At 41.4% G+C, this 14,006-nt stretch overlaps 2 protein-coding genes across 2 annotated transcripts; one reads left to right on the top strand and one right to left on the bottom strand.

Annotated features, from left to right (window-relative positions):
* Positions 1 to 982: 982 nt before the first annotated feature.
* dhrs3b (dehydrogenase/reductase (SDR family) member 3b) lies at positions 983 to 9,023 on the bottom strand. Its single transcript, XM_035661159.1, has 6 exons — positions 8,225 to 9,023; positions 3,903 to 4,046; positions 3,468 to 3,587; positions 2,786 to 3,024; positions 1,580 to 1,705; positions 983 to 1,465 (listed from the first exon to the last, which is right to left on the bottom strand). The coding sequence occupies exons 1-6, from the start codon at positions 8,417 to 8,419 to the stop codon at positions 1,381 to 1,383; spliced, it is 909 nt and encodes a 302-aa protein (XP_035517052.1). The 5' UTR covers positions 8,420 to 9,023; the 3' UTR covers positions 983 to 1,380.
* Positions 9,024 to 11,232: 2,209 nt separating this feature from the next.
* Positions 11,233 to 13,823, top strand: aadacl4 (arylacetamide deacetylase-like 4). Its single transcript, XM_035662390.1, has 4 exons — positions 11,233 to 11,484; positions 11,917 to 12,142; positions 12,844 to 12,907; positions 13,018 to 13,823. The coding sequence occupies exons 1-4, from the start codon at positions 11,308 to 11,310 to the stop codon at positions 13,799 to 13,801; spliced, it is 1,251 nt and encodes a 416-aa protein (XP_035518283.1). The 5' UTR covers positions 11,233 to 11,307; the 3' UTR covers positions 13,802 to 13,823.
* Positions 13,824 to 14,006: the final 183 nt, after the last annotated feature.

The raw sequence follows: 14,006 nt of genomic DNA on the forward strand, positions 1-14,006 counted from the left end.
CTGCTTACGTTACATGGTTGTTCATTCAGTTCACATCAGATGAAATCAGATATCAGTTTTCTCCTCTTTTGGAGGGTTGAAGTGTTCATCAAGCTTTTGTATAAATTTTAAGTCTGGGTTGTTGTTTTGGATAATCTTTGGTATACAGCTCTTCCTTATTTTAAACATGTTGTATGCTCATTCTTGTCCTTTAAAATTCCTCAGGTCAAAAAGGAAAATTGTGAGACTCTGGCACTGGCATTTAGATGTATCTCATCCATTGTGGTTTCATACTGCTCCCATTTCCTCTATTTCCTCTAAAGCCATTTGAAAACATAATACATTCATCAATGCAATAAAGTGAAAGAGGCTCTAATTGTCCCATGTATATTTCACTGGAAATATTAGCCTCTGGGGTTCACTAATGCAAATCACATTTATATGAACTACTGCCCACATAACATGTAAGCAGTTGCCAGACATTGTAAGATTATATGAGAAATGTGGCCAAGCCTAGAAAAAAAACAAATTTGGATATATGTCATCCTTCATAACAGGCAATAAAAATGTTTACTTTTTCACATAAGTCTACTTTTAAGCTAATAAATTTAGGCCTCTGTTCAGTCTCTGCTGTCGGCATGTTCACGATCAATGGGTTTTAGACCTCTCTGCACGTGTGATGAGTGAGAGCTGACCGACCTTTGTTTTGAGTTCATTATATTTAGGAGAATTACACCATCACCCCCTCGGCACCATTTTCCTGACCAGCAGAGACAAAACAATAATACAACATTCCCCCCCAAAGCATGTGTTTGTTTTGAAACATCGTCAGTCACAGTCACTGATCTACGTCATGTTTGAATGAAATCAAAGGTGTTATCACACCTGCCATAGGGAAACGCAAATCCAGACAACAAAACAATGTGTACCCCCCCCCCCCCACACACACACACACAAGTGCTCACTTTTTCTATTTTCATCATGCACAAAGAAACACGGTGCGTCTCTAAAACTCCATTTTATTATCTTGTTTTGATTCAAAGACACATTTAAAGGAGAATAAAAAAAGATGTGTAAAAACAGACTAAAACAAGTGTCACAAAAACTTCCAAAATAACTACTGGTACAGACCTATGCATGGCTTCTGTTCAAAGTGAGAATGGCATTCAGTTCTCCATACTATACACATGCGCACACACATACATACAAATGGGACCACGGTGTATCCTGCAGTTTATCAATTAATTCTACCTGCAGAAGCAACCACCTTGCATGTCCCCTAAGTGTTTCTCTTCACACTATCATGGGGCCTCCTCCACTTCCAGATGTCTTAAGGTCCATATTTCCTTCATTACATCTCAGAGCTATTGAGGTCGCTCTCACATTGTGCGCAATCCAGGTTCATGTCCTTCCTTTGAACGTGTTCATGCAGGTATAACTCCCAGAAAACCTGTGGATTTCTTCAAGTGCAACTTGTGGCATGAAGCTAAAAAAGCAAAAACACAAAAGAAAGAATGTTCCACATGAAACAATTATGGTGATGAAAACGAGACAGCCCCCCCCCCAAAAAAAAACCAAAACAAAACAAAACAATTTTTACCTTTTTAGAATGACAAGCGCATGCATAGTCCAGGGCAGGTAGAGGAAGGCCTTGTCAGCTCTGACTGCATCCACAGTCCTCTGAGCAACTACCTCAGGTTTAAGAGGAGGAAAGAGCTGGGGAAACCTACAAAAGAAAAAACAGTAGTTTTCAGATAAAATTATGATCATTCTGATCAAATGAAGACTTCATTTTCAAGGTGCGTCCATTGCTCATAACAAGTAATTTGAAATTACAATGCAAACATTGCCTGCTTTACACAGCAATGTGAAAGGTTGGGTGTACTCATATACCTGTACAAGAACATTCTGTATCATAGATGCAAAGCACCTTACACAGTATCAGAGGTTTAAAGCAGCAAGGTTAAGTGTCATCTACAAAGGCATCAAGACAGCCACTAGGGGGCAGACAGACCGAAAATCAATGATTTGCTTAATGAGTGTGTGACAAGGCAAATTCCTTTTTTAGGTGAATGAAGTGGCACTATTTTTAAACAGTGGGTCAAAGGTTCAGTGTGTAACATTTAGGAGGATCTATTGTCAGAAATGGAATATAATATTTTTTAGCTTATAATATAAACCTAAAACAATCTACAGAGGGAGCAAGTCATCTTAGACAGAATTTGCCATGTTAAACCGCAATGTTTCTACAGAAGCCTGGAATGGACAAACCAAACACTGGCTCTAGATAAAGCCTTCTTTTCATGGCCACCCTAGTTTCTCCTACGAAATTGAAAGGCTGAGCTGTATTCAGATGGTTGCAATCTGCAACCTCACTGCTGGATGACTAAAGAGGCCAGAGGGTTGCGCAAAGTCATAAACTCACACTTCCAAGTTTCCAAGAACGTGCAACTTTGATTTTTTAAGATCTACTAGGTAGTAGCTCATTAAAGAGGAAAGGTCAGGGGATACATTATATATATATGTATATTATGTATAGTGTAAGATCAAAGCAATCCACATGATATTTTACTCTGAACTACAAATGTTAACCTCACAAGGAAAGGTCAGGGGGTCCTTACTGTCAGTATGATCCATCCTGTGGGGGCCATGAATGTACTTAAAATGGAAATCCATTCAATAGTTGTTCAATTAGTTGATGTTAGTGGTGGACTGACCTGAGAGCCACATCCACTTCCTTAGAACCACACTGCTAGTATGGCTAAAAGTAAAAAATAATGCACTTATGCATAACATTTTTAAGTACCTGACTCTCATGCCCTGGAACATCTCCGTGTTGGTGTGGAAAGGAAGAACGGTGGTACAGCCAACGCCAGGACAGTCCAGCAGGCCCAGCGTCAGACTCTCCATGAAGGCCAGTGATGAGGCCTTGGAGGTGCAGTAGTCTATGGCCCCAGGGATGGCAGACTGGGACAGGATAGAGTTTATGCATACTACATGGCCGTGCTGCAGCTCCAGCATGCGAGGCAGGAAGGCCTTTGTAGTCTGGGACGAGAAAAGAAAAATGGGTGAATGAAGGGGGAGAATAACGACACGATGGAAATACAAGGTGAAATATATTCAGTAGAGTAAAAAGAAGAACCGACAAGAGAAACAGACCCACAGTGTAACCACAGATTAAATTTCTATTTTCATTTAGTTGATAATTGCATTTCTGTCTGCATATGACATAGTCTTTTGATCTCCATTCAAAATAAGAATGCCATGAGTTTTCAAAACCCCTCTGATGTTTCAGGGCCTGAGAGGCGATTTGGAAATACCCTACTTAACCTCCCATAATAGCAGTCATGATTGACAAGTCTTGGGTGCCTACTATAAATACTGCCATGCTATAATCAAAATATGAAAACGATAAGGATAATCTACTAGGAGGAATTCCCCTTCTTCTGCATGCAAACTGTCTCTGCTTTAATTTCTGCAAGTCTTACCCAGAACTGTCCCATGGTGTTGATGTGTTGGGATTTCAGAAGGGCGTCGTCATCACTGTCCATCAGACTTTTGCCGTGGACTACAGCTGCATTGTTCACTAATATTGTAACATCTCCAACCTGAGATTAAAAAGCACAAAAATAAGAAAAAAAGAAGACCGTCAAAGATCTTATGTGTTTTCTGTCTGCCTTCATGAGATGATACAGTTGAGCTGCACCAGAGCTGTCAGCAATAGTCCCTGCTCTTATTCAGATATTTCAGATGTGTGAAGTGTAATCTATACACCAGATGGGAGAGAGAGCAGCTCAGAGCCAATATACATACATAGGAGACAGAGAGGCATCACAGACTATTTTATGAAGTGTTTCACTATGTGCAAATGATATCTCTTTTTGTGCAAATAGAAATATTTTTGTAAATATTAAGCTTTGTACCTTTTCTCTAACCACCTTGGCTTGTTTGTAAACTTCCTCCCGATTGGCCACATCGCACAGGAAGTAATGGCACTCTGTTCCTGAGAGTGAGATCTCTTCAGCTGTTTCTTTGAGGCACTTCTCTGTTCGGCCCCACAAGATCACCTAGCAAAAAAAATATTTAAAAAAAATTGTAAGGATAGAAACAAATAGGGAATTGTTCTGCATTGAAACTGTGCTGAGATCAGAAGCAAGTCAAGTGAACTGTTGCTTATAAATGGAACAAAAGGGGTTGTTTTTACAGTCAGCCATCAACAAAACATTACGTATGTTTTGCGCAATTTTTCTGGCAATGAGACCTGGTATAACTGTGGAGATCTTTGAGCTGCAATGTTCTTTTCATTCAGAGAACAGAGAGGCCATTTTCACTCCAACAAATAGTTTTCGAGCAAGATTAAAGGCTTGGGGGTTGCTGTGTGAATGAACTGTCTCTTCATCCACCCGGAGACTAAATGAAGGCCGGTCATTTGAGCAGGGAACATGGGGTTGGATGGAGGTGGGGGACTAGTGATTGGGCAATTAGATCTGTCAGTCTTTGGGGTCAGGGAAAGGTAATGAAATCAGGGGGTGAGTCCTCCTCATCTCTCAAACACAAATTCTCAAAGAGATTACACGGCCTGTTGGGCAGATGAGCCCCGTCATTTCTGGTCAGGGAGTCTGAAAACAGTGCGTGTGTGAAGTGCTGAGGACGCCAGTGTGGGATTTGGCCAGTCGCCCGTGACCAAGGTTAATATTTGAGCAAAAAGTCTACTGGAAAGTGATCTTGTGTATGTGAGAGACAGAAAGACTGCGTGTGTGTACACATACACACACAAAAGAGAGTGTGTCTCTTGCCACTTGCGAGGCTACCATTACTATAGATGATCACACATATCGTCTTTTGCACGTATTGAACCTGTCATCCTGCAGTAACAGGACACTTTCAGTCGCTGCCAATCTTTTAAAATTTACTCAGCATTTATCTGGAGCCAAACATGACATACTGGCAATGGCAGTGTGTTAATTTGCACAGACAAAACCTTAAAAATCACCAAATTACTGATAGTAAGAGTGTCAGAGGCAAATCAAACACACAAACACTGACAATGTAAAGATCAAAGATGTTTGGAATGTGTTCTTTTTTTCTTCATAAGATCCAAAGCAATAAGGGTTTGGCTCCCTCTGTGAACAGCCCTTGTTTGAGTTACTTTTGATTGGGTTTTTTGTTTGCTTCATTTGCAAGCCCATTTAAGTAATCAGTGAAGGCAGACAAGTCTTGATAAATAACTGAAAGCTTTTAATGGGATTTGAGCTTTACAAACAAAGCTGACAGCTCTCATTAAAAGTCAGCACTCAAACTGTGCTCTCCTGTTAAAATGTTATTTAATTCATTAGGTTTATCACCCGTCACAACACACAGGACCCTCAGAACAAACAAGCACTGGCCAAATTGCTATCTGGATTGAAACAGTAAGAAAACAGGTTTTAATTGACCTTGCAAAAACCTCCTTCGCTATCTGTGATCAAACAGTGATTGTTCCAGCTATACACGCTGAACAAGACTTAATGTCAACACATGCTGTAAGTAAAAGCTCTCTGATTAAGAAATTAACGTTGCAAAGCTTGACACAAGACCTTGACAGAGAGCGAAGATGCAACTCAGTACAGGCTGTGGTGTACGTCTCCGTGTCCCCAGCAGCTCCAGCTGCATTACAGTGACACTCTATCTCTCAGAACTGAATGTATGGGTGGGTATGAACCCTCCTTTTCACACCCATTGTATGGGCCAGCAGAGAGGCGGCACACAGAGGGGGCAGCAGGAGTTCAGGAGGCAGTCGCCTGCCGCTGTCTAATTACTGCGGAGACAGCAAGGTCAGTTGCAGGGCAATACCCAGCTGGGAGCGGTGTGCTTCCCGCCTCCAGCACAACACACACGCACACCCACACAAACCTGTTGTCAGTGCCTTGCAGCAATCTCTTTATGTGATGTTAACAACCACATAAAAATCAACGCTTTCTGCAAACACTTTCTTCTAGATTTGTTGTCACGGTACTGAAAAATACTTTGAAAGGAGCTTTGAAGAAATATGCTGTTTTAAGTTGTCAACAATTTCCTGGGAATGTTCTAAAAGACCTCTCACAGTGCTCTGAACTTGGATGCCGTTTTTGAAAATACTTGTCTGGTTTATTGTTTCAGAGCTTCGTTCTGCAACGGTTCCCCCCTAACAACACACAAGCAGACCTGGCTCCCCTCCTAAGTCCCCGGCTCTCCATCTCGTTGGATTCTTTCATCAACGCTGTAGTTAGTCTTCCTCACACCGTGAAAACACCAAAGCCGGGGAGAGGGAAGAGGAAATTCCGGATGCCAATCACAAAGGGGCTCAAACTGGGGTGAGCGAGAGTTCGTAAAAGGTTAGCCCTATTCATAATTACCGTCCTTTTTCCTTTTAGCATCTCTTTAGGCAGGGGAGCAATTGTCATACACATTACCACAGGTGTTGTTTTCAAAGCCTTCACACCTTGATAATACCCAACAATGGGGTGCTGAAAAGCATGGTGACATCCTTTGTTGTGCAGCTGCAAAGTAAAGCTTTTAAAGCCCACTGGTTTCTTCTTGCTCGTTCCCCAAGGAGATGACATTGAAAGACGGAAGGAGGCAGTTAGTGTTTCATTGAGCTTTTAGCAATGTTTTCAAGCTACTAAAACTGTGCCTTAAGATAGCATCCAAGATGAGCCCGTGCCACACACGTACAGAAAATTACAACCCACAGCTTTCAGCTGGCCTGCTCACCACTTTCTACCAGGGAAACTACCACCATTTTCTTTCATATGTAATGATGACTCCCATCAGAGGTGATCAAAAATAGAGCTCCTCTGTATTAACACATTACTGCTAAAGGGACACCAGTGGCTCATCAGGCACTCAGCTGTGTAATGTTCACCCACTGGATTGGTAGACAAACTATAGCTGGAATGGATGATGGGAACAGAGCCTGACCTGCATGATGAGGAACTGTCTATGTAGCCACTGGAGCATTTCAGGCCCAACTGACGGCTGCTTGTTAGGAGGGTGAGGGATGGTGAGGGTGGGGAGAGATGAGAGGGTGCATGGTTTTGATGGTTGGGGTGCTTGTCTGAAATTGGTAAGACTGGATGAGTTACTTTTACTGATTTCAAGATGAGAATATTGATTTGCAATTTCGGGGATTGCAAACTTGACACCCAATGACTTAGTCCGACTCAGCAAAAAATCTTGTATTTTTTGGATCCCCATAAATTTAAAATCACATCCAGACTGGAAAAATACTAATCAATCATAACTTCAGTCTCATAGTAAAAATGACTTTTCATCATATTCTTGACCTATTTTGACCTATTACCTCATAAGAATCTGTCACCCTTTCTACACTGCATTTCAGTTACTGTAACAGGTTAGAATAGCCACCCCTTCCAGTGGTGAACTTAACCAAGATCATGTCATCTGTTTTCCCCCCATCTCTTTTTGTTGGGTTCATTTAGTTTTGCATACACTCCATAAAAGGCATCTCATGTCCTCATATGCTTGAAAACAAAACCTAATCTGGCTTTTATTAAAAGCATTATGTAGCCTTTTGTTGCTCTGTTATATGTTGGCAGATTTTACAACAGAGCAAAGACCGCTCAAAAAATGGCAAGACACTATAATAGGGTAATAGCAGCACAGTTATTATGTAAATAGCTTTGAAGCTGTTTCAGTGAAGCTTTGTGCAAATAACCCCCCCCCCCCAACCCAAAATACACACCCACACACTCCACACTCCACACACATAAATAGAGTCAATGCCTTTATCACAGCCTAAATCTCTGGACTATACACTTTCTGGACATGTCAGTCATACCAGGATCACCCCAGACCTTAGCAGAATGAATGTCAGCCCAGTACTGCACTTTATCACATCAATCAGCCATAAAGGCTGTCTAGACCTGCCCTCTGGTTGACCCAAGCTGTTGTGCAATACTTAAACCAAAATTGAGGGCAGTGTCTCCAGTCTCTTTGGACCAGCTAGGCTACTTAGAGGTTATGATCCCTGCTTTCTTAGAACAGTGGAACAACAAGACACTTGGGGCAGGGTGGACCGGACCGGGTTACCGGCAGGAGGGCAGAAGTGTGGGTTGGGGGGGGGATTTATGCTGCTCAACTACTACTGCTGGTTTTGACACAAACTAAACCTTGCTTACAAAATCACTCCAGCAGTTAGCTGGTGCATTTATTAGGAAGGAGCAATATGGGTGCAACAAGTTGCCAGTAGTTAAAATGAAATTACCTTTCTGGCCCCCTGCTTGGCAAACTCTTTGGCCAGGTGACGCCCGATGCCTCGTCCCCCACCGGTGATCAATACCACCTCCTTGGTCAGATCCTTCCTTCTGCTTGGCAACAGCGAGAACAAACTTGCTCTGACTATATAATAGAGCATCTGAACCGGGAAAAGAAACATACGACACGCGCTCTTCAGCTCCATCTCGCGCGGTGCTCACGGGCTCAAGTATAAATGTTTACGCTGCAAGTTTACGTGCAACAACTGATATCCTCCAACGGTGCCGAAACAACGACTCGTGAGCTCTTGCAAGTTTATCCGCATGCAAACAATCTTATCTGCAGCCTCAGACACTGCTGCATGAGTAATCCACTGGCGGAGAAAATATATGTATGTATAAAAAAGCAGAACTATGTGACTTCAAGGAGCTCTGACATGTTAGTCGACATGCATCACGCACTCAAAATGTGTGAGTGATTGGTCATTACGCCTGTCAGCCACTGCTAGAGACGCACAGACGTGGAACACAAGTCCAGGCGACGCTCCGTGGTGTGCGCTACTGAAACCGCTGGGCTTTAGTGTTGTGTTCCTGTCCTGTCCTGCCTTATATATTACCGCCTCTGCCCTGGCTTCGGTACTTCCACTAGTGAAAGGAGCTGGATGAACCTAAAGGCGAGGTTTGTAAGGGCATTAATCCTGATTGACATGTTAAGTGAGGATGAATATTTTGCTCCAGTACCCGTCTGCCCTGAGTGGTTGCGTACTTGCCTCTTCCCCCACCCCCTTCATGTGTCTACAGCGGTGGTTCTCAATCTGTGGACCGGGGCCCCCCAGTGGTCGCCCCACTGCGTCCCAGGTGGGTGCCCAATCTTGTTTGGGAAAGTTTAACTGTATTGTAATTTATTTGACTCGAACTTAACCTCGTTGCATAATTTACAGAATAACAATGCTGTCGCAATCACATGTTTCACTGACAGATTAGTCAAAGCAAAATCAACAACCAAACTATTACTTATATAAGAGTGTCAGATGGGGGTGTTTGGTCAAGGGCTTCAGGAAAATGACTGAGAGCCCAGCTACCCCCCCATGCTCCCATTAATTAAGTCAAACAAATAAGCAAACACACAAATAAACAGCTAGCACTAAACAAACAGGCAACTGAGAAACCTGACAATTGTAACCATAACACTAACCCCCCAAATAAGTAATGGTGGCAGACGTATTCAGAGCATTTACTCATGCAAAAGTACTAAAGAAGTTCCACATACATTATCAGCAAAAATCCATAAAAGTATAACAGTAAAACTACTTATTTTGCAGAAAAAATGTCCCATTCTGTGTAGTCGAGTAAAAAGTACAAAATTTGCCTCTGAGATGTAGTGGAGCAGAAGTAATGTTGCATTAAAAGAAAATACCTAAGTAAAGTACCTCAACTTTGTACTTAAGTACAGTACATAAGTAAATGTACTTCCACCACTGCTAATAAGTAGTCTAAGTATAATATAGACAGAGCACACAAAATCAATTTCAAAACATACAAGAACTGGAAAATAACTGAAATAATTACCGTTACATTGGGCAATATGGGTTCATATTTCATAATGACAAGTACATCTGCTGATGCTAATGTGCCCTTGAGCCAGTAACTAGTCTCTGCTTTTTCCAGCCTGGATATTCTGATGCTGACAAACCTGGAAATGTCTAGTAGTCGCATGATACATTTAAATGTCAAGTCTATTTGCTGTATCAAAAGCTCACATAATAAATTACAGCAAAAATTGTTTTCAGTTTTATAAACATGGTAGGGTTTATATTCTACTGAGTGAAGTTTTTCCATTTGATGCTATACAGTATGTTCTGCATTTGCAATGGTCTCCTATGTGCAAAACCACATCAGTTGTTTGAGCCCTATTTGTTGTGGTAACAATATGAAGCAGACTATATCTTTCTGTGTGTGACAGTGCAATTTGGGAAATAGGTCAGCACGGTCCCAGAAGCTTGGCAGGGTGACAGAACCGAAAACTGCATGAATACCTTCTAAACAAATCCTATGAATTCATGGGCCTCAGACAAGATTCCAGTCTGTGATTTTTGGCCCTGGCACTGTGATTTTTACTGGGTATCGCTGAATGCAGAGCTTTTTCAGCAACTGGGATGGGTTTAAAGAGCAGCCTCACAATGGTTGCTTTGTGCTGGGCTCAGCTACTTAGGGAAGGCAGAGAGGCTCTCGGGGCTGCTAAAAACCCCAAGACAACACGACTCCAGATGCTGTCTTTATTTTAGAAATATCTGAGATTTACTAAATGTGAACCCAAAGTGAAGTTTCATTGGATGCCTATACCAAAGTTCTCAGCTGAAGTCAAATTGAATCTTCTATTCAATTTGACTTCAGCTAGTGGTTTATCAAAAACAAGAAAATAGTGTAAAGATATACATTAGAGCGAGTGGCAAATGGGTTCAGGCTGCATTCAGAATGCAAAAACGTAAATAGTGTATATTTCAGTGCACTGTTTATTTATACTCATGCTATCACTGCCATCTACAGATCGGCAGTGAAAGTTCAGATAAGGGTGTTCTCAGCCAGCCTTCACTGGGGAGCATCTCTGAGCATTTTCTTCCCTTAGACACCAGACAATAAAAATGCCAGTCTATGCTGAGTTCAATTGTAAGCAGCAGTGCTTTCCTCAATAACAGTGGCATCAAAGAAAAACAGGAAAAAAAAACATAGTAACCTTCAGATTTCTGTGACAATACTGCTAGGGACTGGAATGGGTACTATTGTATATATATTATATTGTATGAGTAATTAAACAAATACTCCAGTAACATAAAACATATTTTATGCAATATTCCATAGTGGAACAACTTTGTTTCTTGGGAAACATGTAATTACTTTGTCTACACATCCATAAAATATGTTAAAGAATATAATTATTTTTCCTGGGCAACAGGCAGCCAAACGTGTCATTAGGTGAAACCAAGGTGAGAATGCATTGCAGTCTGATGTGGGAGGGGTAGAGAGAGGCTGAAAGCAGGTAGATAAAACATTAACTCCTAATGACTTACCTTTAGCAGAGCAGACCAACAACACCATGGACATCGGCTCGGCAATTTTAATAATTGGCTTCGCTGCTCTTGTTGCAGCCTTCCTCCTTCTGGTAATTGGACTTGTGTACTCTGAGCTGATGAATACAGACATTCCTCATGGGGTTGCAAATAGTGGCAAACTGCACATGGTTCATGGCTTGTTTGTTGGCATAGCAATTGTGGTGAGTATCTATAACATCAATGGAATTGTTCAGGCTTAGTATTATATGTTTCCCGCATTTTATTCTATCTGTTATGATTGACTTTTTATTATGAAATTAACTTATTCCTCAGTGTAATGTAAACTGCCTCTGCTTGTGCAAGAAAATAAAAATCAACTCTACTCTTTTAGGCCCTTGTCAAAGATGGCTGTCCTTTCTTTGTCCTCTAGCAACTGATAAAGCTTAGATCAGAGAAATTTTAGATAAGAAATCAAGTCTAACAAAGGTGCATAAAAGGCAAGGTCATGTGTTCCCCCTTCTTTGATGTTGTCATAGTAAATATGGTTTCTCAGACAGAATAACTTTCAGTTTGACTTTACCCATCAAGAACCTTTTTTTTGTTTTTGACATTGTCTCCCACTTGTGGTAAATCTGTGGTTCCTCTCCTACAAGGGCCGGATTCTACATCGTCTGGGTATTTGTCATCAGGTCAGCTTTATCCGATGGTTTGTGGCCCGTTTTCTGACACGATTAAATCCAGTTCCTGCAGGCCTGCGAGTAAAGGACCTGATGTTTTCTGAAGTGCCAGTGCGAGTCTACGAACCCACCACTGTGTGTGATGGCTTGAGAAGAGGACTTGTGTATTTCCATGGAGGAGGATGGGTGTTGGGCAGTATAGGTATACAAAGTTCAGATCATTTACTTAAGTAATAAAATGCCAAAAAGAATTACAAATGTGCATTCAGAAATATTATAAGTAACTATTTGTGAAGAGATACAAAGTTGAGTTTGACTTAAGTGATGCAAACAAAACTTTAATAGCTTCAGAAATCAGGTCCTCTATAAATCACTTTTGTGGGTAATGGCAAAATCCTCTCCTGTGTTTGAATTTAGGTGTTTTCTTGTAATAATATTATTATTATCATTATTATTATGATTGTATTTTAATCTTTTATTGTGTCTCAATTTAAGTCAGATTACTGTTAGGCAGTTTGATCTTTATCAAATCATCAACAAATTAACAAATCCTCTTATTTTTGAATGTTAAGTATCTGCAAAGAAGCCAGTAACTAATAACTACCTAAGCAACAAGGGAAAAATAAAAACATTTTTCTGACACCTGGTAGAGTAGAATAAAGTTGACATATATATAGATACTTCAGTGCAAAAAATTCACTTACATATAGCATTATTTCTCTTGATCTAAGTTAATGTTTATTGAATATAATACATTTTTATATGATATGGTGCCTGAATACACAAAAAAAAGATGATTGTAGATGGAGAAACAGAAATTGTCATGTTCTGTCTGTAGTATTTTTTAAATAAAAGACCATAACATATTGCTTGCTAACTGTGATGTCCTCTAATCCTGAACAGATTCTGTTGATGAAGTCTGTCGGCACATTGCCAAGGAGTCGGATACCACTGTGGTTTCTGTTGGGTACTTAAACTTCTCCCCCAATGCACGTAAATATCCAAAAACGTATTTTGTTTACCAAAGAGCCAGAATTTTACATATTGTCCTTCTGTCTTCCTTCTCACCCCTCTTAGGTACCGATTAGCCCCTGAGCACAGGTACCCTGCCCAGCTGGACGATTGTGAGACAGCGACGTGTCACTTCCTGTCTGTAGCTGAGGCAGAGTTCAGCGTGGACTCTTGCAGAGTGGCAGTCGGAGGAGACAGCACTGGGGCTAACCTGGCAGCAGCACTATGCCAAAGGCTGGCGAGGAGAGAGGACGGACATCTGCCGTCCCCCTGCGCTCAGGTCCTCATCTACCCAGCCCTGCAGATGGCAGATTTCAACCTGCCCTCATACCAGCAAAATCATGCTGTGCCCATATTGTTTCGTGGCCGGATGGCATTCTACTTCCTACAGTATCTCAGTGGGGACATGTCTGTGTGCCAAGATGTGTTGGAAGGCAACCATGTCCCCACTGAGCTCAGGCCATGCTATAAGGAGTGGCTCTCCCCTTCCAACCTACCTCCTGAGTGCCTCGTACGGGGTACCTTTGAGCACCCAACCCCAGAATATGATGCGGAGGTGTATCACACAATCAAGGCTGGTTTGGAACCTGAGGTCTCACCTCTACTGGCAGATGATGCCATCATTCAGAAAACCCCGCCCACCTTCATCCTCACCTGTGAGTATGATGTCCTGAGGGATGATGGGATTCTTTACAGGAAACGACTGCTGGACTTGGAAAAGGATGTCACCTGGCAACATGTAATGAAAGGTTTTCATGGCATGGTTAACTTTTTTAACCAGGGGTGGCTCACCTTTCCTTCTGCAGTGCAGGTTGTGGATAGTGTTGTTGACTATATTAAAACACTGTAAAGATCATAAATAGGACCATGTAATGTACTTTATTCTACTTTCCATCTTGTTTTACATTTTAATAAAAAAAAATGGTCTCCAGTGGCAGAATTTTCTTCTTCATTAAAAGTATAGTGTTCACAGAAGACAAATAACCCCACACAAATCTATACACAAAACCTGTTTTATTCCAAAAATGAACAGTAGCCTGAGGACACAAAGTGTA

The sequence above is a fragment of the Morone saxatilis genome, unplaced genomic scaffold (genome assembly GCF_004916995.1).
Source record: "Morone saxatilis isolate NCDOM2014 unplaced genomic scaffold, NCSU_SB_2.0 Contig18, whole genome shotgun sequence".
NCBI classification, from domain to species: Eukaryota; Metazoa; Chordata; class Actinopteri; family Moronidae; genus Morone; species Morone saxatilis.